The sequence below is a fragment of the Lissotriton vulgaris genome, chromosome 5 (assembly GCF_964263255.1).
Source record: "Lissotriton vulgaris chromosome 5, aLisVul1.2, whole genome shotgun sequence".
Taxonomy (NCBI): Eukaryota; Metazoa; Chordata; class Amphibia; order Caudata; family Salamandridae; genus Lissotriton; species Lissotriton vulgaris.
The window spans coordinates 368,723,273-368,747,668 of NC_141693.1; the positions used below are offsets into that span (position 1 = coordinate 368,723,273).

The 24,396-nt window shown below is 44.7% G+C and overlaps 1 protein-coding gene across 3 annotated transcripts in view; it reads right to left on the reverse strand.

The window, feature by feature from the left end:
* Positions 1-24,396, reverse strand: part of IFFO2 (intermediate filament family orphan 2) — a 154,036-nt gene that overhangs the window by 39,686 nt on the left and 89,954 nt on the right. For 2 of the 3 annotated variants that reach the window (XM_086921701.1, XM_086921702.1), the window contains exons 2-5: positions 21,809-21,869; positions 17,436-17,531; positions 13,339-13,479; positions 12,195-12,343 (exon numbers count right to left, since the gene is read on the reverse strand). In XM_086921701.1, the coding sequence (XP_086777827.1) occupies positions 12,195-12,343; positions 13,339-13,479; positions 17,436-17,531; positions 21,809-21,869 (447 nt within the window). The remainder of the gene's footprint in view (positions 1-12,194; positions 12,344-13,338; positions 13,480-17,435; positions 17,532-21,808; positions 21,870-24,396) is intronic. The other variant, XM_086921703.1, reaches the window with a different exon arrangement.

Consider the following 24,396-nt stretch of genomic DNA (forward strand, 5'->3'; position numbering starts at 1 on the left):
TACACCTTGAACCAAGTCATTGCCCATGCATGACCCACTTCTCCCTGAAGGAGCAGGGTGATAGTGTAGCTAACAGGCTGTTTAAGAGAATTCCTGCTCCTGGCACTGATCAGCACGACAGGTGGGTCTTCTGTGAACTCAACAGAACAGACTCACTCTCTTTGCAACCCTATAGTCAGTATGAGAAACTGCGCATTAGTGTGGGTTTGGTGCTGTACATGCAAGGGGTGATGTTCACCTGATATGGACCTCTAATGCTGCCACAATGAGAAGTGGATACAGTCAGCATCAATACCAGGGATAGAAAACATGTAGAGTAATTGGTAGTGGTGAAGAAAGTTTGAGGAACATCAGCAACCAACATTGTCGCCTGGATTTAGGTGGATGCGGGTTTGAACTTTTCACTTTCTGTTCACACGATGTCACGAAGTTGGCATTGTTGTTATGGTTCTGGTTATTGCAGCGGGAACTAATTTGGACACAGTCTCTCAAAGTATTGACTTGGGGAGAATGGGACAAACCAAGTACCTGTGTAGCAGGGTTTGCTGCAAAATAGAAATGAAGTGTATTGGCAGAGCTGTGCAGGTTCATAGTGCTGGAATATCGGGTTTCTGCGTGCCACGGTTGAGGTGCATCCCTGGAGGTTTGAGTAACTGGTCCTGTAATAGAGCTGTGCTACTTTCAAAGTTGAAGTGTATTGTCACAAATATGTTTAGGCCTAAACATTGGAATAACAGGAGTGCTTCAGTTTAGATTTTCTAGTTTATTAGTAGAGCTGTTCGGAGTATCAATAATAATATAAGAGTTTTGAGCTGCATGCCAGATGTGAAGTGAGTCCCACACTTTGATCTTTCTGTGCCAATTTTTAAGCCTTTTCACTGTGGAACATTTGTCTCTTCAAGGGCAACTCGGCTCTGTGCAACCTGTAGCCACTGAGCATAATGCTTGGTTCTATCTGATCTTATTTAACCTGATTAACCTGTATGGATTTAATTTTCTTACAATGAAAGTATTGATATGTTTGATGTGTGCTATTTCAGAGTCTGTCTTTTCAGCAAATTTGAGAGAAATATGCTATAATAGGAACTATTTAATAAACTTTTCAAAATATCCTCAGAGGCATCGAACCCACTTCTACACTTTCCAAACCAGATCAGGTGCACATCCTGAATTTGGACAGAGTCTATGCAGGTAGTCCTGCTACCATTGGTTCAGGTTGACCATGGTGTGGCTTAACAGCTAGAGCGTCTGACTTTGAAGCTGGGGAACCAGGTTGCAGTCTGGCGAGGGGCTCAAAAAACCTGTGATTCTGGGCTTATCATGTAATCTCCCTGTGTGTTTGTCTGTAATGCAACTGGTGCTCATGTACAACACTCTGATCATTTCGGGTCGAGTTTGTGCTATATAACACTGCAAACATTTTTAAAATGCCAGTTGTGGAAAGTGTGGGAGTCTCCTGAGAAAAATGTTTGCCACCTGCACTTATTTTTTCAAATTGAAACCATGGATTGGGGGACACCAACAGAAATTCTCGCACCGGGCGTCACCAACACTAGGGTGATTTTTGTTAACATCGTAGTCCAGCAGCGCAGCGTGACACCGGGCTGCAGGACTGCCAGCGTTACAAAAAAAAAAAAAAAAAAAAAAAGAATGGCGCCCAGCCACAACCCGCACCACTCAGCAGTGCTGGCACCAGTAAGGCCAGCACTGGACTGGAGATCCAGGGGGGGGGGGCCAAGCGCCCCTCCTTGCCCCTGCCTGCGGACGCCCATGCAAGCTGTACAGGCGAATTCCCGTAATGTGAATATCCTAAGTGATGTTACACGCAGTCAAATATCCCGAACAAGAAGATTATCCTGGACTCGACACGTTACTGCTACTTAACTAACAGACCACGTACCGGCGAGCGCCGAACATTGTCCTACGAGAATGCACTTCTGAATGCAGCCATTGGGGGACTCCGCAGGATAACATTCGCAGAGTAGGTCTACAGCGCAGCAGCCATAGTCGGCAAGTGATGTCATGGCTAGTTTTAAATTGAAATGGGGAGGGCGGATTGGGGGAAATTATCTAATCTTAAATTTCACCACCGAGAAAGGAGTGTACATTTCAAATGTGTACATACTACTGCCACCAACAGAACAGCAGAGTCCATCTCAAAATACGAGATTGCATAATCCCACGAGAGTGAAATAATGGAGCATTTGGAACGGACAGCAAGCAGTGGTAGGAATAAACCTGAAGGATAGACTACAGATGTGGCAATGCATGCGGCGATTGTATAGCGCACGTCTAGCCGAAGGGCAGTGGCGCACTGGCCGAGGTCAAAAGGCTAAAATGCCGTTAATGAGGGGCAGAAAGGAACCGAGACTAACCAGGGTAACCAAGTTACCTCAAAAGTAAGTCACAGCAAACACTATGAAGCGCGACCTATCATCGGGGGCACTGAAATAATGCGGCAGAGCAGCACGAAATAATGCGGCAAGAAAAGGAAAATTGTGCAGTCCCCGTTTTGATAGTATTAATTCATTATTTTATAATTTGTCTAGGTGGTAATAGTGTCTGGGCAAGCATTTAACTTCAGTAGTACCAGATGAACAATCAAATACCGAAATAAGCAATGAAATGTGACGAGTTCACCTTTGTAAAGTGCCGCGCGACAACATGTCGCCACGTTTTTAAAAGCTTTTGATCCGTTTGAACTAGAAACAATTATTATACACCCGCCGCCCGGTGTTACACTTCAGCCCTTAAGCCACAATTCCGAAAACACCGTTCTCTTGGTGCCACTGGGACCTCAGAGCGTCCTTATGACCAGAGGCCTGTGCGGAGCCGAGGAGCAGCCGGGATCCAGCCGTAAACCCTCTGGGATTGCTCAGCAGAGGCCCGTGCATCATCTACTCTGCCCCGGGTCAGCAGTAAACAAAGAACTCTTTCCCGACAGGTCTCAGCACCTAGGGCAGGCAGAGGAACGTTCATACGATGCGAAGGGGATTAGCCAATCCGGGTGAGGCATCGGTCGGTGCAGTGCAAGCAGTGACCACACTGGGTCAAGTTCCTCCAACCCTCTATGCGCCACAGTCTAGGATTGGGTGAATCAGTGGTTGGGTGTGTGCAACCACTGATGGAAGAAGACTGCGAGACTTGTGGGGGCCGTCAGGAGTGCGACATAGGTCACGCCTGGTCCATTTCAGATACGCAAATCCCTCGTCCGTAATTACCTGGAGCAAAACCTACAACTCCCTTCAGGACCATCTCTCCTTCAGGAAGCAACTCATGACCTGGCTTTTCAAGCAGTAGCACCCCCCCCCCCCCCCACCCCCCTGCAGCGCCTTAAAACCCTAGCGGGAGAGTAGCGTGCTTTACAAATACTCTTGATTGATTGATTGATTCCAGACACCCCTTCATTTTAAAAGACGTTGGTGTGAGCCACTGTTCTTCGTACTTGCAACTTTACCTGTACTTTCACCATTCCCAGACGTCTCCTTCTGTCACTATACAAATGATTCAAAGGTGGGAGGTTCCGGAGAAAGGTCAGGCCAGACTCTCGCACCACCATTGATAAATATAAAAATTTAAACCTTCCGGATTCGTCCTTGAAAAGCAAGGTCAAATATGCCTGGTGTTCTGAGTTAAGTGACCTCTCGTGCCCTCCTGAGCAGATATGCTTCCCCCCAAAAACCAAGGTAACATCAGCCTGTAGTCCGAGTGAAGTCCCTCGCTCACAGCCGCCTGACCAGTATGCCTCGAGCAGGCCACATGGCTCCATCTGCGTTACATGACCAAAGGGCCAGATGCATTAACATTTGGAATGGCGATTTCCTAATTGCAATTATCTCAATCTCAATTAAGAAATTGTTATTCCTAATGTATGAAACTGTTTATTTTAAAATAGCGATTCCTTGTGGATTGCAAATCGACCTACCTCATGAATATTAATGAGGTATGTCACAATTTGTGACCCACTAGAATCACAGCCATCACAGGGATGGTGGCCTGCTGAGATCAGTAGACCACCTGGTCTGTGATTACTTTTAATAGAGCAATATTTTCTTCTTTTTTTAATTGTAGTCTGTTTTCCTTAAAGAGAAACAAGATGAGTTTTAAAAAAAGCGTTATTTTATTTTTTTGAAAGAGTAGGCAGTAGTCCAAATGGCCCGCTTCTCATTTGCGAATGGGTACCCACTACAATTCTCTAGTCATAAAAAGATTCATAATGTGTCGGTGATGGGTTTAGATTTATTCACAGGAAGTGATGGCGCTCCTGCTTGTGCGTGTATGAGATATACTTGTGATTGATGAGTATACGGTGCAAACAGGTCAGGGGAGAACAAACCCATATCAAACAACCCCTGCACTTGTATGGATGAGAGTCCACACTTACTTACAAACAAGACAAAAGTCCTATGTAATGGGTTTTGGAGTCAAAACCAAATTTCAACACATGAACTTGTGCAAATGATGCAAGTTGAGACCTTGTATCCGGATACAACAGAACAAGCGAGGAGACGTGCTACAACCAGCACAGCTCCAGCACCATGAGGGACGGACCCGTCCTTTACTTTCTTTTACCCTGAAACGTATGTGATGTTTAATTGTACATCACTTAACATACAATAAGACTGCAACTTATCCTGCCTTTGAATACAAGCACCGGAACCCTTGCCCATTATACTATATACAGCCCTGAAGAGTCCCAATTGTAACACGTTGTGATGAAACACGTTTCGGCTGGTAGAATGTACTTTGTACAGATCTGGATGGACTTATAAATCCATTTGCTGAAACTTCCAAGGTCTCAACTTGCATCATTTGCACAAGTTCATGTGTTGAAATTTGCTTTTTACTCCAAAACCCATTACATAGAAACGTGTGCACAGGACTTTTGTCTCATAATGATTCATGTTTTGCAGCTGAAATTTTGCCGCAAAACATGAATACATACCATTCCAATTCGGTATTTGGAGGGGATATCCATTCCAAATACCGAATCAGTATTTGGTAGCAAACGCATGCTGTGATTCAGTAACAAGTTACAGAATCGCAATTTGCCTTTTGTATATTAGAAAAAGGTTTTTTTAGGTCGCTAATGACCAGATTCAGTGAATCAGAAGGTTTGCGGCCTCAAAAAACTTTTGTACATCTGGCCCCAAATTTCTGGATATGCCCTCCAAGCACTGAAATGTTGCAGGCCTCCCAACCGGAATTTGTGTCCCTATGAAAATAAAAAATATGCATCCAAAGTTTTTATGGCAGTCATTTGATTTCTCCGAAAAGGCAGGCATGCATTTTTCAGGATTTCCTGAAGGTGTTTTTCTACCACCTTGTTACTGCTCAGGCTGTGCTCCCAATGAAATGCCGCACTCTGGCGACTCTCCAAGAACGGCAGCAAAAAAGCCAAGTTTGTACACCCTTCTCACCTTCTCCAACTCCTCCTCGCCAGGTACCCCGCCTCTGTGGTCTGTGGCTAGAAGGAAGCTATGAATGAAATTACTTCAAGCCCTTTCCTTCCTGCTCCAGGTCTCTGCACAGCCTGCCTGTACCACCCCAATACTCTACCCTGGACATGCAAGAGGCAGATACAGCCATGCCCTATCATGCCCTTGTGCTTTACTCCCGGTGCACGCACTACCTGCTGACACTACTGTAAACCCTTCCTGCTCTGTGCTTCTGAGTCCATGAATTGGGCAGAGGCATTCCTTGCCCCGACCTGCCCATTATTCTATGCAGACAGCTCGTGATCAACCTGCCTGAAGACCCTTGTCACGCACTCCCCACAGTGTGATGCTTCTTGCTGTTTTAAGACTGCTTCTGCCAGAAATCTTTCTCACAAGTGCAAAGAGAAGCAGTCCCCTCCGGCAGGTGCTGGAGCAGAACAACATAACAAAGAGGATTGGAAACTGGAAAAACCGCAAAAAAAGCCTTAATCTGCCTCTGTGTGCCAGTTATTTTAAGACTGACAACGTTAATCCGGCTAGGACTAAAGACTCATTTGCAAGGCTGCAGAGGGGCCGCGGCAGCACAGATGGGCACAACATCTCACAGGCTTTTGCATGCAGGGTCTCTGGCCTGAAAGAGACTGTTCAGATAGGGGAGCTGGAACCTGTTCAAGGCCATCAAAAATGCACATTTTATCCAGTCATCTTCTTTGATGCATCCTTCTAGCCCGCTATGAAGGAAAGGGCAAGTGGTAGATTTTCAAACCACCAATTCCAAGTCCACGAGTGACTTGTTAGTCCAGTCTAGTTTTCTGCTTTGAATTCTGGAATATTTAGCCCAGTCTTTATTCTGGGATATATAAGCCTACGAGTCCCAATATTAGAAGAAAAAAAATGGGAGTGGCCTAATTTATTTATTTATGCATTTTATAAAGCGCACAACTACCCGAAGGTGTCTCGGCGCTGCAAGAGAACAAATCAGAGGGGACCAGATGGATCATTGGTTAAAAAGCCAGGTCTTTATCTGTTTCCTGAAAACAAAAAGAGAAGGGCTGGTCTTGATGTTGGGGGGCAGGCTGTTCAAAAGCTTGGTGGTGGCGTATATGAACGATCTGTCACCCCATGATGCCTTTTTTGTCAGTGGAACAATGAAAAGATTAGTACTGGATGATCGAAGTTGTCTGGAAGGAGTGTAGGGAGAAAGATTGCTTGAGAAAATAGGGCCCGATTGTGTGAATGGACTTCTAGGCAATGCAGAGCGCCTTGAACTTAGCTATACTTCTGATCGGCAGCCAGTGGAGTTGGCGAACCACCTTGGAAATAGGTTTGAATTTGGGGGTGCCTGTTAGAAGTCTGGCTGCCGCATTTTGGATTACCTGAAGTTCATTGTACACCTTTTCTTGTGCATTGATCAGAAGTCCATTGCAGTAATCTACTTTGGACATTACTAATGTACTGATCAATGTTTTGGCCGCTGCAGCTGGGAGATAAGGGAGAAGCTTTTTGATAATTTTGATAGAATGGAATGCGGATGAGACTACAGAGTTAGCATGATGCATAAAAGTAAGATTGGTGTCAAAAATAACTCCCAGGTTTCTTACTTTGGTAACTGGGCTAGGGGGTGTTCCAAGGTCAGATGGCCACCACAAATCTGACCAGGCCGGTGTCAGATTACCAAAAATCATGACCTCTGTCTTACTGGAGTTCAGCCTCAAGGAATTATCTGCCATCCAAGAACTTATGGCGGTCATTCCTTTCTGGAAGTCTGATGCAACCCTCGTACCATCGTTGTGTATAGCTAACACAAGCTGGGTGTCGTCAGCATAGGAGGTAAGGCCCATATTATAAGATTTAATGACCCTCGCCAAGTCCAGCATATAGATATTAAATAACGTTGGACTTAGCGAGGATCCTTGAGGAACCCCACAGGGGAATGAAAATGGAGGCGATTTGAAGGTGCCCAACATGACAGATTGTGAGCGATTGGCCAGAAAAAAAGCTAGCAGAGTTCTAGCCATATGTCCAATTCCTAATGTAGTGACACAGTCGATCAAAGTAACATGATCGACCGTGTCAAATGCTGCTGAAAGGTCGAGCAGGACCAGGACCAGGACCAGGACCAGGACCGCTGCTCCTCCATGGTCCATGATTTTTCGAATCTCTTCTGAGGCTTTAATAACCGTGGTTTCTGTCCCGTGTCCCTTTCTGAAACCAAACTGCGTGTCATCTAATAGAGGATGTTGCTCGATGAACTGAGTCAATTGCGTGTTCATCACCCACTCTGCAATTTTTGCTGGGAGTGGCAAGGACGCAATAGGCCTGTAACTAGCCGTGTCATCTGGATCTAAATTAGTTTTTTTGATGAGAGGCTTGATAATGGTCTTTTTCCAAGCAGTAGGGAAAATTCCGGTCTCAAACAAAGTTGATTATGGAAGTCAAATTTGCTCCAATAATATCTAGACCGAGTTTAAGAGTTGCAGGGGGACATGGATCCTGATTTAGATGAGATGAGGGGTAGGATAATATCGGATACGGAGGTAAATTCATCAAGGGTTGGGGTTTGAACTATCGGGGGGTGAGATCCCTATCGGAGAAAGAAGATAAGCTGGGATCACTAAAGTCCCGTACGGATGTGGTGGAGGACTTGGTGTTTGTAAATACATTATAGTGGAGCATACTTTCTCTTGGAAATAGGTAGCTAGAGAGTTGCAAAGACTCTGTGTTGCGATGGTACAGGGTGCTAGACCTTGCCCCGTTAGTTTGGATACGACTTGATATAGTTGTTTAGCAGAGTTTTTTGCAGAGTTGATTAGTCTACAAAATAATTGACTTTTAGCTGTGATTAAAAGACGTTTATAGGTGCCAAGGGACTGTTTATAGATTAGTTTCTTGGAGGGTTTATAATTCAGACGCCAACTGCGTTCCAAGTTTCGGCATTTTTGCTTTTCACATCTGAGGGGCTCATCAAACCAAGGTGCAGAAGGCGTGGTTCGGTCATTAGATCTAAATTTAGTTGGTACTGCTTTAGTGACTGCCTCTTTTATCCAATTGGTGTATGAAGTGGGTGCTAGGTCAGGGTCAATCGGGGAAAGAACAGGTTGATTAGAGACCAACGAGGTGTGAAATTCAAGAGAGTCTATGTTGCTCTATGCCTTAAACTGTTTCGGGAGTGAGGTAGTGAGACTGGTGTGGCCTAGTTATTTTTACAGTGAATGTGAAAAAAAACTACATAATGATCGGTCCAGGACAGAGAATGATGTTTCCTACAGTCAGGTTTCGGTTATTAGAGCAGATTCCATCCAGAATGTGACCCGCAAAATGGGTGGGCAGCGTGACCAGTTGAGAGAGGCCTACAGCCTCTAATTCGGCCTTTAGCCCTATTGTGTCCTGATCCCCCTTGGGCCTCCAGATGAAAATTGAAGTCGCCTAAGATGGAGAAATTGTTCTCCCCTGCGACTAATTCTAATAGGGAGTTCAAGGAGAGCAAGAATTGCGAACAGGATCCAGGGGGGGCGATGGAGGAGTATCCCTTTAAAGGGGGGGGAGGTGTGAACATGAGATGGTGAAGCAGCATGCTTTGCATGTTTTAGACGGTTCTGATCTGAGAGAGAAGGTATCCCGATATATAATGGCCAGGCCTCCACCTTTTTATCCTTGTCTATCGTGTCTATAGACAAAGTAACCACCTGTTTGAAAATCAGGGCCCGCAGTTGCGTCACCCCAAGTTTCGGTTAGTAAAAGGATATCCAGATTGAAGCTCTCAATAAAATCTTGAATGTCATATTTGTGTTTAGGAAGGGAGCGGGTGTTTATCAATGCAGCACGGACCATGTTCCCAGAGGGTACAGGTGCATTATGATTAGGTGAATGAGCGTAGCAGCTGGCATTGCAGGATGTGAAAGGATAGGTAAGGGTTCTATGATCCAAGGTGAGATGCCTAGACGCTAAACTTCCAGATAATCTGATGTTTTTAAGTTGATCGGAGGAGTATACCAGCGTATTGTTAATGTTGATTCGAGTTGGAGGACCAGAGTGAGTGGCCCTGGGCCCGGTCAAGGCGCGGACGGGCGCAGACGGGCTTGTCTTTGGCGCGCCTTAGGCGCGCCACCGGTGCGCGAGTCCGCTGCGCGTCAAGAAAATCATACCTTTAATTTAAGCCAAGGTAGCCAATCAGCCTGCCTGTCGAAGTGAAGTTGAAGTGGGAGGGAACTTCCGGGGAGTGCTGCAGGTCAGTCTTCCCTCCACAGCAATCTGACAAAGTCAGTGGTCGACCGGGGAAGCGGACAAGGAAGGTAGGAACGTGAAGTTAAAAAACAATATTTAAAAACAAACAGCATACGATATTCCAATATTCACCGACCTAATAAAGCCCTTTGCTCCGCGCTCGTAAGATTTGCGCTACGCAAAAGAGTCTACCTTGCTTAGTTGTCAAGCAGAGGTGAAGGGAATGGTCCTTTTTAAGCGATGTCAAGGGGAGAGCACTTGTCTGCCAACCTGCCTGTCGAAGTGAAGCGGAAGTGGGAGAGAACTTCCGGGGAGTGCTGCCGGTCAGTCTTCCCTCAACAGCAATCTGGCAAAGTCAGTGGTGGACTGGGGAAGCGGACAAGGAAGGTAGGAACGTGAAGTTAAAAAACAAACAGCATACGATATTCCCCGACCTAATAAAGCCCTTTGCTCCTCGCTCGTAAGATCAGAGCTGCGCAAAAGAGTCTACCTTGCTTAGTTGTCACATGTCCTAAAACCTAGCAGCTAGGAGGTCAGTCCATCCAAAAGGCCAGTCAAGCTGGAATAGAGGCTCCCGGCAGTCACCTGACATGCAAACAAACCCAGTTGTTCAGAGAATGCACTGAACTTTTTCCAGGTGGACAAACATGCGCATACGGACCACCTTCATGATCAGTCTACCTGCTCTCAATCTTGCGATCAACGTTACACAGCTGCCCTAAAGTCTTCTGTTGGCTATTTTTAATAGCCCTGCTCAACCACATTAACCAGTGGTTTAGCTTAGTCTGTGCTATTCGTAGGTTTTGAAGCTCAAATGTCCCAACTAAACAAGCAATGTGGTGCAGGGTGGCGGGGTAACATAATCAAGGTTTGGGACAGACTGTTACAGTGAGGAACCGGATCAATACTGATTTGCATTAGGTGGGCCTCTTTCTAAAATGGCACAGTGGGCAAAAAACGATGGGATGGAATGCTACCTCAAGCGACTGCCACTGGTCAGACTATTTGCAAGCATTAATTCCAAAGCTTTTGGGTGCGTCATTGCCAGTGGTAGGTCTGAAAACTTCAGGCTGGTGCAGCTTTCCAAAGCTTACTACTGCCAAGGTTTGTTAATTTCAAAAAGTAGTACATTTGAACCCATTCAAGGAGTAGTTCTATTGGTGCAGATTACTTTTTTGGAAATCTGATCAGAATACATATCTAAGATCACAATCCCAAAAATAAAGAAGACAAAACTTTTTTGTGAAATGGGAATGATGAGCACAAACGACAGACAGTGCAGGCCCAACTCAGGGCCCCAAACTACCAAACAAAGAATGCATTTGGGGTGTGTCACACACTAAACACACCTGCTGAAGCTACGCCCCTGCCTGGACCTGGTAGTTCTTCCTTGGAAGGCACGACTACAGTCACGTACTACACAACAGCATAGAGTCCCTGCCGTTCCTCAGATCACTTATTTGAAATGTATTTTCACTGTAAATAATCTTCTTAGTCTCTACCATTAAGGTTTCTTGTAGCAGAGTTGTCACATTAGTGCATGCGGTCGGCGCTCCATATTTCTAGTGCTCACCTTTTACAAATCATTTTATCAAGTGACTGAGTCACCAAGAGAGGAGAGTGCTTAGGGAAATTAATAGGATGTGCTGAGCCAGAGCCAAGCCATAGGTCTGGTTTGGTTCTAAGAGTCCGTGCACAAGCTGAGCCATGAACACGTTTGGTATGTATATCGTTCAGCAAACAATTAAAAAAATATGATAAACCTCTTAAAAAAAAAGTATCCGATTATAGTGCTACATAGACATTTATTAAAATTTATGTTTTATAAGGAACCATTTTTCTATTGGTGCTGGAGAGTATGTGTGGAGTGGGTGGCTGCAGCGTCCACAAAAATACCATGGTAGAGTGCAATAGGCAAACGAGGAATAAAGATGCATTCAAATGTTGTTTTTATCGTGGCACGTATGTGCTGAGTTCAAAAGAGAGGTCAAATGCTAGGCTATGCTTTCTGATACAATGCTGCTTTTAACAGAAAAATGTGAGTTTTCTTTCACAGACTGCAACGCTAGAGCATTTTGGAAAGTGTACTATTAAGCTTGCTGGAGTAGGGAGAGTAAACAAGAATCCCCACCACCACGGCCACTTTGACGTTCAAATTTTCGCATGATCAGTAGGCCTGGGCAGTAAATTCCATTCTGCTTGCAGAATTTTTTTAGAATTTGGGTAATTTCGTGCTACGCGGAGAATGTGGAATTGCCAAAAATTCCACACTTCGCGGAATTTTTTGCTTGTTCGCGCATTCAAAATGCATGTTCGTGAGATGTTTCTCCTACAGCACGCAAACAGCGTTCGCGAACAGTAAAAAAGTATTGCGAACACGCGGAGCAAGCAATTTCGCGTGTTCGCTGAACTTTTTCATGCTCGCAGAGATTTTTTATCGCTTCACAGACCTTTGCGTAGCGCGACTACGCAAATTCTCCCCACCCCTAATGATCAGTACCCCCTTTGCGTAGAATGCGATCAGGTACTCACAGCTGGTTGAACATGCGCTTCATTTCATCAGTGATGTTCAGGGAGCAGCTGACCTCGTCATCTGAGAAGCGCCCGGTATCTGCATCCTGCTCAGAGGTGTCATCTTCTGGGAATAGCTTTCGGTCCTTTTTCTTCGATGTGGAGCTTGCCTGCACGCAGGGAAAAAAGCAGTGGTTACAAGTGGTAACTTTTCGAAAATGGGTGTGAGCGGAGGTGGGAAATCTGCTCCTAGGAAAAGGGTCAAGAGCATGGATTCCGATGCAAGGGTGGGCTATCGGGGCCTTGAGATGTGGGGTATTCGCTATTTTCAAACACTCAGCAGAGCATTCTCAAGCAGCACTCAGATAATAGAATGCACAGGCTTGGTGCATAGGGTGCTACATGCATGGCCGATACAAAGGTAATAACATGCACAAGTCAGTGGTAGGGTAAGGCACACGCTGCCAGCTGCCTCAGCAGTAAAGGATAAAATGGCCTCTCAATATAGTCTACATTTCTGATGATCTCTTCCCAGCCTCCGCCCCAGAAGTGCAGCAACCAGTTCAACTACCCTACTGTAATCAATGCAACCCAACCCAAACGCTGCCTTTCTCCGTCGTTTTAAACTGAGAAGCGTCAATTGGCAATTTGAGTGTGTCTAAGGTGGGTCTCAGGTAAAGCCATATTTAACCCCAAAACTAAAAGGAAAGCAGCTTGATTTCTCAAACCCCCATTCAATGGGGGTACCAAACTAGAGTGAGCTGCTCTACAGGATAATCAGGGGAAAACACAGAAATCCAGGAGAGTGGCTCTGGGAGGACAATGGGGTGGACTCAGTCACTCCTTGGCTCACGAGTCTGAAATGTGACTGTGCCGCAACCCTACTGGCCTTTCCATTTCACTAGTCAGTCAAGAAATCTCCTGTTTGCCCTGCAGGTCAGGCCACCTCTGCACCAAAGCTCTCCTATGCCCCAGCAGCAGTATTTACTGCTTGTGCACAAGCCATCTCTAGAACACAGAGACCACGGTTACGTCACCAATGTGAGTAAGAAAGAGTGAGGGGTGTGCTGGACTTGTAATGAGCAGGGAAACAGTGGCCAGGCCATAGGTTCTCAGTGTTGACCTGGCCCTCTCTACCAGGTCAGACAGAAGAGTGGGTGTTCACCTGGAAGATCTTGGACACGTCCTCAGAGTTGCGCTGCTGGGCCACATCGCACAGTTTGGCGGTGATGTCGATTCGCCGGCAGATGTCCATGTCCACCTTCATGGCCTTCTCCTGGATCTTGGTGTCAAGGTCGGTCATGGGCTGCATGGGGACAGGAGTGGTGACCCCATGTTACTTCTCAAATAAGGATGTCCCCGCAGTGTTCAGAGCAGCCCTATCCTACTCCCGACATCAACAGCAGAACCACCCCTAGGCGTCCCCCCCTTGGGAGGACTTGTTGGGACAGACCTGTGCTTTAGGATACGTCACAGTAGACTATGTCTCATAGCCCTGAGGCACATGAGGGCACAGGGCCAACAGCATCAGATTCAAGCACCTGGCAACAGAAACAAAACATGCAGGCACCTCCAACACATAATGCCAATGCTAGGGCAATAAATCAAACACGAACACAATTTCACAAGATTGCAAACTTGAACCCACTCATCACACCACAGCAAACAAGCATATGAACATTTCCATTTCCTTTCCGCGCCACGATTATGCGGCAAACCACAATGAAGAACTGCAAGGATGCATGTAGATGACGACAGGGTAATCATGTTCCTTTCTATAGTCTGCACAAATACGCACACTTCTGTCGGTCTTAACTTGCTAACAAAGGCAGTAATTTGTGTTAGTGCCTACTATGGATTACACCACTTTTAGAAGCAGGAGGGAAAACGTACGCCTACATTATTGGTATGTACATATTTCAGAGCAGGCTTTCCCAGCTCTCCTAGACTGTAGGTAAGAAGGACCCGGGTTTGCTGCGTGCCTTGTGAAGACAGCCTCACAACAGTAGCACCACCATTCTTCATGATGAGCATCACAGGCATTGAAGGTCTCAGCAGGAAAACTGGCACAGACGCCTTCACTCACCAGGCTCAACAAGATAAGGTCCTGCGAACGCCAGCCCAGAAGAGACGGCATTGCCAAGCTAGCATGAGTGTGACGGCACTTTCCTTCCCTCCCACTCCCTACCCATCCCAATAAGGCAGAAGTTGTGCAGGGGGCCAGGGACCAGTTCCTTTAAATCTGGGGCTGGTCTTTCCTCAACTCCCACTGGCAAGCATAGAGTAGGGCAAGCACAGAGTAGGGCAGAGGAGCGAACCATGAAGGCCGACAAAGCCGTGTAGAACAGTTGACAAAGGCTTATACGTCGTCATCGCACTACTTCGCTAAATACGAACCTTGCGCGAGTCAACTTCCACCCTCCCAGAATTCACTGTGCTACAAATAACTAGCACAAAAGCAGCTTTGCTGCTCACTTCCCAACATTGTGTCAATCTCACAGGCTGGTCAGAGATACAAGGGACCGTTCAATGTCAGTGGTCAGAGAAAGCCATGACCACAACGGGCCTCCACCCTGCCGGTCACCTAGAGCTCGATATCCACCATTTGAAAGCAACCCGGGCATCACTGGTTATCTGTGGTAATAACATAGATGCCTTCCAATGAAGCACTAACACCGCGGACAACATAATCGCAACTTCCAAATGTGCTCATTATTCAGTGCAACATACACACATCCAACAAAGCTCAGGCGCACCACCCAGATGGACCTCATGGTGCTCGCAACAGCGGCACCCCACTTCCATTAAAAAAAAAAAAAAAAACGACTACACTGCAACACAACACATTAAACCCACACTCACCGAAGACCCCATGGTTAATCCAGCTGAAAGGGTTACTATGGACCCCAGAATCACCCCACACCCTCACCTACCTCGGAGACATCCTTGAAGCCGGACAATGCACATATCAGTCCTCGAGAATATGCTTATTCATATTACTGAAGACCCCCGGCGACACACACCAAACAGCCCTAACCATTACAGCAAACATACATACATACATGAACGTTTCAACCCATCCACCTCAAACAATCGGTCCATGACAGAATGGAGACCAGAGCATAGGCATGATAGCTCTGCTATTCTAATGGATGCATAGCTCAACATGAATCTCTATTGCTACAACAAAACCACAAAGTAAAGAGGTTTTTTTTTTTAACACAGATTCAGTCATGTATTCCTTCCTCTACTCAGCACACCCCCTTCCCCTCCACACCATGATTGATGCAGGAGGCAACTCTGGCCACCAGCTCTTTTTCTGGCGCTCCTGACACACAGGAAAATAGGATGAAATGACAGGCTGCGCAAGTACCGAATAGAATTCTAGCCGTCAAAAGTCTCAACCAGGCCGTAATCATTTCCATGGGCACCGAAAGCCATGGCCACATACTTGCCCCTCTGTATGGCTGGACTGGGGTCTGCATAGTACATTAACCAAGGCATGCTGCATGTGGGAAGCGAGTTTTTGAAGCCATCAACATATTTTACATAAGGTCGAGATTCAGATTGGACTGCGTGTTTTGAGGCTCTAGGGCCCTCACAATTCGAGTGGCCCCTTCATTCCAATGAGGTCAGTAACATAAGTTACCATTCCCTGTTGGAATTACGAGATCAGCTGTGTTTTTTCTGATCAATTTATTTTCACACAGATTTCGGCAAGAAAATCCAGGAAAAATTATGAATTACCAGGGAAAAGTGGACACAATTACCAAATCCCCGACAATTACTCATTTCTAAGGCGACCTCTAAGGTTTCCTCTTGTAATGGCCTGGAATTTCCCTACACCCCTCCCCTGGTATCAATAACTCCATGTGTGGGGACTATCAGAACTACACAAAATAAGGACTTATGTATTCTTAGTCACACGGCAAGCGCATTTCAGATTGAAGAAAGGGTTGATGCCTCTCCTCTGACCTCCCACAAGAGGACCCTGCCTGATGCAAACTACAGAACTGTCATAGTGAGATTTGATTATATCTCTTAATAGTGCTAAGTACAGCCACGAGCTTCAGCACAAGGCGCATTTTAATGCGCCTTAAAGCCGCAGGGGCAAACAGAACTTGAAGCCTGAGTGACAGATGATTGATGTATGAATTTGAGTACTTCCAGCTGGAGGGGAGTGGAGGATTAGGACACAAGCAGCAAGTTAATGTGTTTTCACAGGACAGAGGTGAAGCAGGGTAGGGCAGTTTGTTTTTAAAGTGTTATATAGTTAGGGGAGCTTGGCAGAAAGCATGTGCATGGCCTCACTCTGCAGCACTGACACAGCTCCAGCAAGCAGGCACTAATGTAGCTCCAGCGAGTAGGTACAGACGTCGACCCGGTTAACATGCAACACGCCTACCCAGTTAACAGGCACCAACACAGCACCAGCCATTAACAACGGCTGCAGATATGAGCCAAAACTGCTCTACAAATGTGTGGTTCCAGTGATAAGAAACAGTCACTGAACCCTAAAGAACACAAGCAAAAGCCCAAATCATGCCCACTATCAAGCAAATGCAAACAGGGCACCAAAGAATAAACCTAAATAACAACAAGAAGATAAAGATACATTATCCTACAGGGTGTATGCAGGAATGTGGTCAGCCCAAGCAGGCAACAGTAGGACACACAAAAAAACAGCGACAAAACATTGCTCAGTTCAAATGCCTAAACATAGTCCTGCAAGCAACAACTGCAGCAGTACCACCAAGGACATACAAGCACGGCCCAACCTACTGAACTACATCACCATAAGTTGATGATGTTGAAGTCACACCAAGCCTAGCGTGCCCCAGACCCAACCCCACCCACCTCAACATACAACCACCCCACTCAACACACAACAGTATAGCCCCATCAAGACAATTGTACTAAGCAGATATAACTGCTGTACCAAGTGAATATACAAGCAAACAATAGAACTACTCCAATGAGTCAACAGCCCAGCATGCAGCCATTCACCAACAAGATGCAATGGACACAGATCCACTGTCCTAACGCCACAATTGCTGAATACAGAGTCTGTGGATCAACAAAAAAGATACTTGAAAAAACGGTCCGCCGAGCTTCCAACTCGCCATAAAGTACTCAATGAGCTGCAACCACACCAAACCGTGCGGCCACCACAGCAGCAAACAACAACTTGTGTACACGAAACTGGGGTAATAGATAACAGATCACAGGACGTGGTGGGATCTGTCCAATGTCTCTACTTACATCACTCATGAGGCCTTTGAACAAAACAAGATCCGATTTCAACCGTCCTATCTTCTCATTCAGCTCATCCTGCATGGCATTGGCTTCGTGCGCTTCCTAGAGAACATGATCAAGAAGAAGGGTGAGGCTGCATGCAACAAGAAGCATCAAAATAGGGAAGAAGAGTGATTACAGAAGTACCTGAAACTGCTTGAACAGGTGTGTAGCACTTTGCTTTTTCAGAATGCTATTGGAAATCTAGAGCGAGACACATATGGCAGGGAAGCAACAGTGCAATCCCAAATCTAGGGCATAAATACGAAGTAACTAACAAACAAAAAAATAACGAACTCATGGCGTCAGTAGTCAATCCATTGGGCCAACCAGAACGTCTGGTGAATCACAAGCTTGCGCCAAACCTACTGTATCCCATGTTGGTATGTGATCCCAGGTATTTGGGCTCATATCACTCCAGAGGTGGCCTTGTATATTGTTTCTGATCTGGCTGACTGCACAGTTCAGAATCACCTTCATGCAATAGATAATGATACGGTCAGACCGTTAAGAATTCAAGTTAGATGGTCAAGATTAAAGCTAGTTTGGGGCAAGAGTAGCAATTCGAACAGGACAGGATTAGGACACGGGTTAGATGCAAGGTTTCGGCCAGGTCAGGATCAGATATTGGATGGAGCCAAAGCTTTGGGAAAGGTTCGGGGTTAGGTTTCAAGCCATTTTTCAAAAAACATCATACAAAAATGATTACAAAAATATTCAAAAGCTAGTTGTTATTAGGAGTTATAAAATTGGTATTCAAATATCCGGGTTTCCGGCTATCCTTTCATGAATAGGTATCCTTCCTCAAAGTTGAATTATTAATGCTGCCCTTGACCGATGCTGAAGTTTGCTTTTGAATATATAGATTTTTTTTACAGCAAACGTTAATAAAGGGGTAAAGATTAGATGATAAATTCATACTTCAATTTAGAAAAAGATAATCAAATAAAACCGTTTCAATGAAATTTTATTAACAATGCAATCATAAAATCCAACTATAATTGAACTGGAATATGATATATATATATATATATATATATATATATATATATATATATATATATAACTTTCAAGTAAGATTGAAAGGCACATCTACAGCCAAGGTTCCCCAGTGCTGGAAAACCTGACCATTGCGCCTTCTCTGCCAGAGCTGGGCTGGTTGCTGATGGGTAGGTCATCAACACTGGCCTAGAATGGATCAGAAGACCGGAGACAAAGATTTTGGGCCGTCTTTGGTGATACTTGGAGTTACCCCAGGTCTGGTGCTTCAGCGATATGGTAGTCCTGCTCATCGTGAGCAACCAGTGTGCTGGAATTCCAAAATGAGCCAATAGTGGTGTAACTCAAAGTGATGGAGACCCGCTGCAAAGTATGAAGAGGGGGCCCATGAGTTTACCATATCTCACAGATGTTCATTGGACCTGGGCTAAATGGGGGTCCCCCGATTGGCGCCCCCACCCGCAACGCGGGCTACAGGGGCCTATGTTACGCCCCTGGGAGCAAGGAGTAGGATTCCCTTAGCATTGTATTTTAAGCCCATAAAATCCAAAGATCCTTTAAGTAGAAACCCAATTGAACGCACACTGTAGTACGAAAAACGACCCAAATGTCTCAGATATCAACTTTGCGTGTCAAGGCGTTTCTTTTCCCAGCCAGAGAAATCTGCATAAACAAGATCAGTAAATGCATAAACAAGATTAGTAAATGCAAGAAACGGACAGAGGCAGACATCCATGGAGTGTTGAAGACCTATGCAGTATCGAACCTTGCACCCCAGAATTCAGACAGACTGCATGGCTTTCCCAAAGACTTAACACCCGTCGTAGAAAAATCCCCACCCACTGAACTCGCTCTCCATCCTCAAAAGCGGACGGGCCCTCGCAGTTTTATCCAAACATTCAGGCTTTATCAAGTCTTAGTGAACATGAGCAATGTGTTTACTTCCTTGGGTTATGCCCAAACAGTGAAGTTTGGGGTTCCACAAATTTTAGCTCTTATACCGACCTTTTGAGGTTCCTATTAGATTAAGAATTAACACCTACACGAACTATGCAGTTAGGAGGTTCTACCTATTCGGATTTGTACATTTTTCTGTGGTTCAAATTAATTAAAAATATATATCTTTTTGATTTGGGAAATCTTTCAAAATCTGTTTCTTTACTGTAATGAAATTTGTTACTTTACTTCATTCACACCAGAAGAGGTTCATTGCACTTCAGTGGCCACCACAAGCAGACTTTTCCTTTGGAGCCATATTTTGCATTCAGTGCAGAATTACAGAAGTCCGATTTGGTGGGACATGTGACCCATGCTAAGGTGACCTATCTTTCAAGCTACCTTGAGCACGGAGTGCTCATGGGACCTAGCCAACAGCAGAGGCTAGGACAGCTGGTGGAATGTGCAAACCTGGCCAGATAGTGCCATGTCGGGATTACCGACTAAGCAAAGTAGGCACCAGCCGATGGGACCCACTGCTTTTTAGGTGCCCCGCGACAACGGATCAAAATACAACTTAAAGTACATAAACCGGAGACGTCAGATTTACATAACAGTTTGTCTCTTAAAAGTTCTTCTGGCAGCCGTCAGTTTGTTAAAAAAAAAAAAAAAAAAAAAAAAAAATAATTGGTATTAGGGGATAATTTGCGAGGGATGCCCGAAATTTCGACTGCCTCGGGGCTGCCACAAGGTTTAATCCGGCACTGGATAGTGCCTCGTTTGACAGAAGCTACTCACAGAAAGCAGTGAAAGCCATGACTGACAGTGCAAATGCGATAATTGTGGCTTTGGGAAAAGTCCCCAAAAGCATAAAATCGACAATAGCTCACAAAAAAACTCACATTATCACGTGGACTCATAAAAAGCTCTTACGACGATTAAAAGAGGAAAGTGGTGTTTAAAAGAGGACAGTGGTCAGAGGAGGTCTATGGCACTTTAGGGTCAGGAGTCCGCCGCACTCCTGAACTTTAGTACCACTCACAGAGGAGAAAAAGGTCCATCTCCCATGCTGGCCTTCACCTGTCTGTACAGAAGCAATACAAACAACTGTCAATCCCATCATGTGTAGTGAAGGGCGGAAAGCAAACGACCCCCCACCCCCACCCCCGTATGGCTGACCCTAAGCACTTGACAGCTTTGTGTCACTATGCATTGTAGTTAATTGCCCTTTCGCTCTGCATGGCAAACTTCTTTGGTTTGGGCCCATTATTGCAGGAGAGGCTTAAATGGTCAATATCCTTGGCAGGGGGAAATCTTATTACTTTCGAACAAGCACACAAATCAGGCTGCGAGGGTAATATTGAATCCTTGGCGAAATGCGAATCACGCTAGCGAAAACGTCACATTTCATTACATTTTTCAAAATTTTGCACTACATGATTATTCATAATTTATGCTCTTGGAAGGCTGGTTAGTGCAGAAAATAGCGACCAAAAACATATTTTCTACTTGAACCAGTCTCATTCAATTAAACACATTTCAGGGCCAAGGAACCCAAGATTTGGGTGTAAGTGCACTTTTACAAATAGAGGTTATGTTAGTAAGTTATTTCGCACAGCCTTTTTGTTTAACCACAGTAATTCCCTGCGTGAAAAAAAAACAGGCGAGATACCAACGTATCATGTTTTGTGCTAAAAGCTACATTTTGTTGCCAATTTCACACTCTCATAACGTTACTACGTTGAGTATGGAATTCTGTGAATGTGCTGAGATCAGCAGACGAATGTGGAATGTATAACTGAACACTGAATTGCCACCCCAGCAGTTTACAACCACCGTCAAGGTACAGTGGAGTGACGTCACAGCTGTAGCACGGGGCTCCAGCAGCTGCTGGACATTTTAAAACAAAAAGCTTTGCCTCTCAAAGGTTCAGCTTTGCTGACCCAAACACCTCTTTGTGACCTTTACACCTAAAAGTGAGATAGATGCCCCTCCTCATCAAAAGGCAGCTGCCAACTGGCCCTGCAACATAAAGGCACACGTGTTAACTGCCCTTCCCCTCTTTGTGGCAATTCCTTTCCCTTTTGTTTCAGGCCATAACTGGAATGAGCAATAGCAGAAGACCTTAACTAGTGTTATGTAAGAGCCATTTTAACTAACACAAATCAAGTCAAAATATGATGGTTTATGGTACCATTATACGAGCCATGTATAAAACACCAGCACGAACATAATTGAAGAGGGTATTACAACTAGTGCAAGAACTATTGCTAGAATAAGAGCCAACATATGCACCAAAAATGCAACCCAAACACAGACCAATGTTGATGGCTCAGTGCTCTTCTGCCAAGGCTGAAGGTTGGGGGATTCAAGAGATAAGCAGGCCAGTTCTCGAGCTCTCTTACCTCCTGCAGCGTCTCCACCATGGCCTCCAGGCTGGTCCTCTTGGCCAGCTCCTCTTCCCACCTGGAAGGAACAAACACCAGCAGAGTCATTAGAAGATCTCATAGTGATAGACTGAAACAAACTGCGATGAAATGGCTTTCGCGTTTGGTAGCATTTATATGGCGACTGTAGAAATAAATGTGGCCATTCATATGTTACTTAGAGCCTCTGTACAAATTAACACACCTGTAGAACTATGGTGCAAAGGTCAATCTATGGTGTATTACCAAAGTAGGGTGAACGGGATATTAGAGGAACACTCTTTACTGCCTCACAAAAAGCCCATTGCAATTATTTGTCACAATTAAACAATTGTAATGGCCACATACTTCACAAATATAGCCCCTTGCATCCTGGTTTTGGTTCAACATTATTTATTTGTTAAAAAGACATGAAAAATGACCATGGCATAAACGATGTAGCAGATCTACGCTATTTATCATCACTATTGAGGGAGTGGACAGGTATCATGGCGGCTCCTCCTCTCCCTCAATAGTGGTAATAAATAACGCATTACACAGAGCGAATCTGCATGAATAGTTTATGCCATGCTGTTCTTTCATGTGCATTAGTTATAGAAACATGTATTTAAGCAGAGCGTGGTCAATGTCACTGAAGAGGACCAGAGTGCGACGGAGTGAAGTTCTATGGGATTATGCCGTTACAGAAAAGATGCAGCTCTTTATAATAAAAACACAGGCTTGACCTCCACTCTGCAGCAAGAGATGACTCAACCTGTATTCATTAGTACCCTGGAACCAACTTTTTTATTGGCCCACATTTATTTTCACGGGCATAGCCAAAATATATAGTTTACATAACGGGCAACTTTGTACTATGGTCCTTTAATGCCATGGCGGGATCTAATGTTGTCAAACTAGGAGGTAAAGACGGATTGGTTTATAAATTCCACCAGAAATGTGAGATAGCTATGGAAGGATATATATATATATATATATATATATATATATATATATATATTTTTTTTTTTTACATTACAGGTTTCTCATGGGGTAGTATACAGAAAAGGGTGTTTTTTCCCAAATTGTAGCTATCAATTAACACAACTTACGACTGGAATATTTAGGTTTACCTTTAATGACTAAATTATTGATAATAGAATGTTAGGTAATCTTGATTGTGTGAGTAATAAACATCTTTATAATGTAGATAAAAAAATTATGCATAAAATCCATAAAACCCCTAAAAATCAATAAAAAGTGAGAAAAACTGGGTGCTCGTAATAAATTCTAGGAGAGCTAAGATCAATATGTAATATCGGGAGCGCAGTGGGGCAGCGGGTCGGGTTGAGGAGGGGGTATTAAACAGACGACCACAAGGGAAAATTAAATAAACAATTAATTTTCCCTCTTTGTTGTCCGTCGAAATCCCTCCCGCCCCCCACCCGGCACTACCGTCCCACCACTCTGACCTGCATAGGCTGCTGCTGCGTAATAGCAGTTTTAAACAAAAAAAATAAGTGCAAATCAATATCTCTAAAAGCAGACACGCCTGAAATCTATGAGTTTTTAGCCACTTAAACCAGTTCATAATCAGCAGAGCAGGTGTCCAAGACAAAGCGATATGATCCATTCTCTAGATGGTAATGTCCTTGAATCTCCGTTTCATGATTTCCATGTATTTGCCAATTTTTGAGAAGTCCACCTGCTCAGTCATGCTGAACACCAAATTCACAGCCTCGTTACTAGTTCGAGCACCGTGAGCGATCAACAACAAGGATCTGCCGTGAAGTGTAAGAAGTGCGGGGCAACAACAAAAGACGGACAAAAAGATTTATTTTTATCTTGGCAAAGTCAGCAGTTTTCTATTGCCATGAGAGATGGCCATCTTAGGTTAAATTCCTGAATTTGTAGGCCCATTAACCTGGCAAAAAGGATTTGTTTTCAGCAGTCTTTATGTAGTGCACTCAACAGATAGGGTTGTGGCCTGAGGAAATCTAATTGTGTGCTACAATATGATCTCTCCGCGACTCACGGAACTCTTGAGTTTCTAAGATTGCTCATATCCTTTTCCTTGGATAGCTTTCTAGATTGTTTTTTCAGGGCGTATTTGAGCATGGCGCACGAGAGCTGCGGGCCATTTAGCACGTTTTCAACAAGTTGAAGAGTATCAATTGCAAGTTGTAAATATTGTGACCACGAGTTCCCACTGTGGCTGAAAATGGGCTGGATAGCAGCTTTCATTGTGTTAGGAGATACCTTGGAATCCTGTGGTAGTAGTTTACAAAGGACACCATGCTCCTTTACCTTTGAGCCACCAGACCAAATTCCAGCCTTATCATGCAGTTTTGTAAACACAGAGGAAGACAAAAAAAAAGCCTCTTCTATATGCCTTGATCTGGTATTTGTCCATCATACGTACTAGCTGCCCCGGATAAGCCTGTTGTCCGTAAGTAATAGTTGGGAGCAGAGTAGCTGCCAGGACCCATCCTATTGGAACATTGGATGGGCTTTCTAAATATTTATTTAATTTTCTCAGATTGATGATGATGGCTTCAACTTTTAGAGCGGCATGCCTCAGTTGCTTT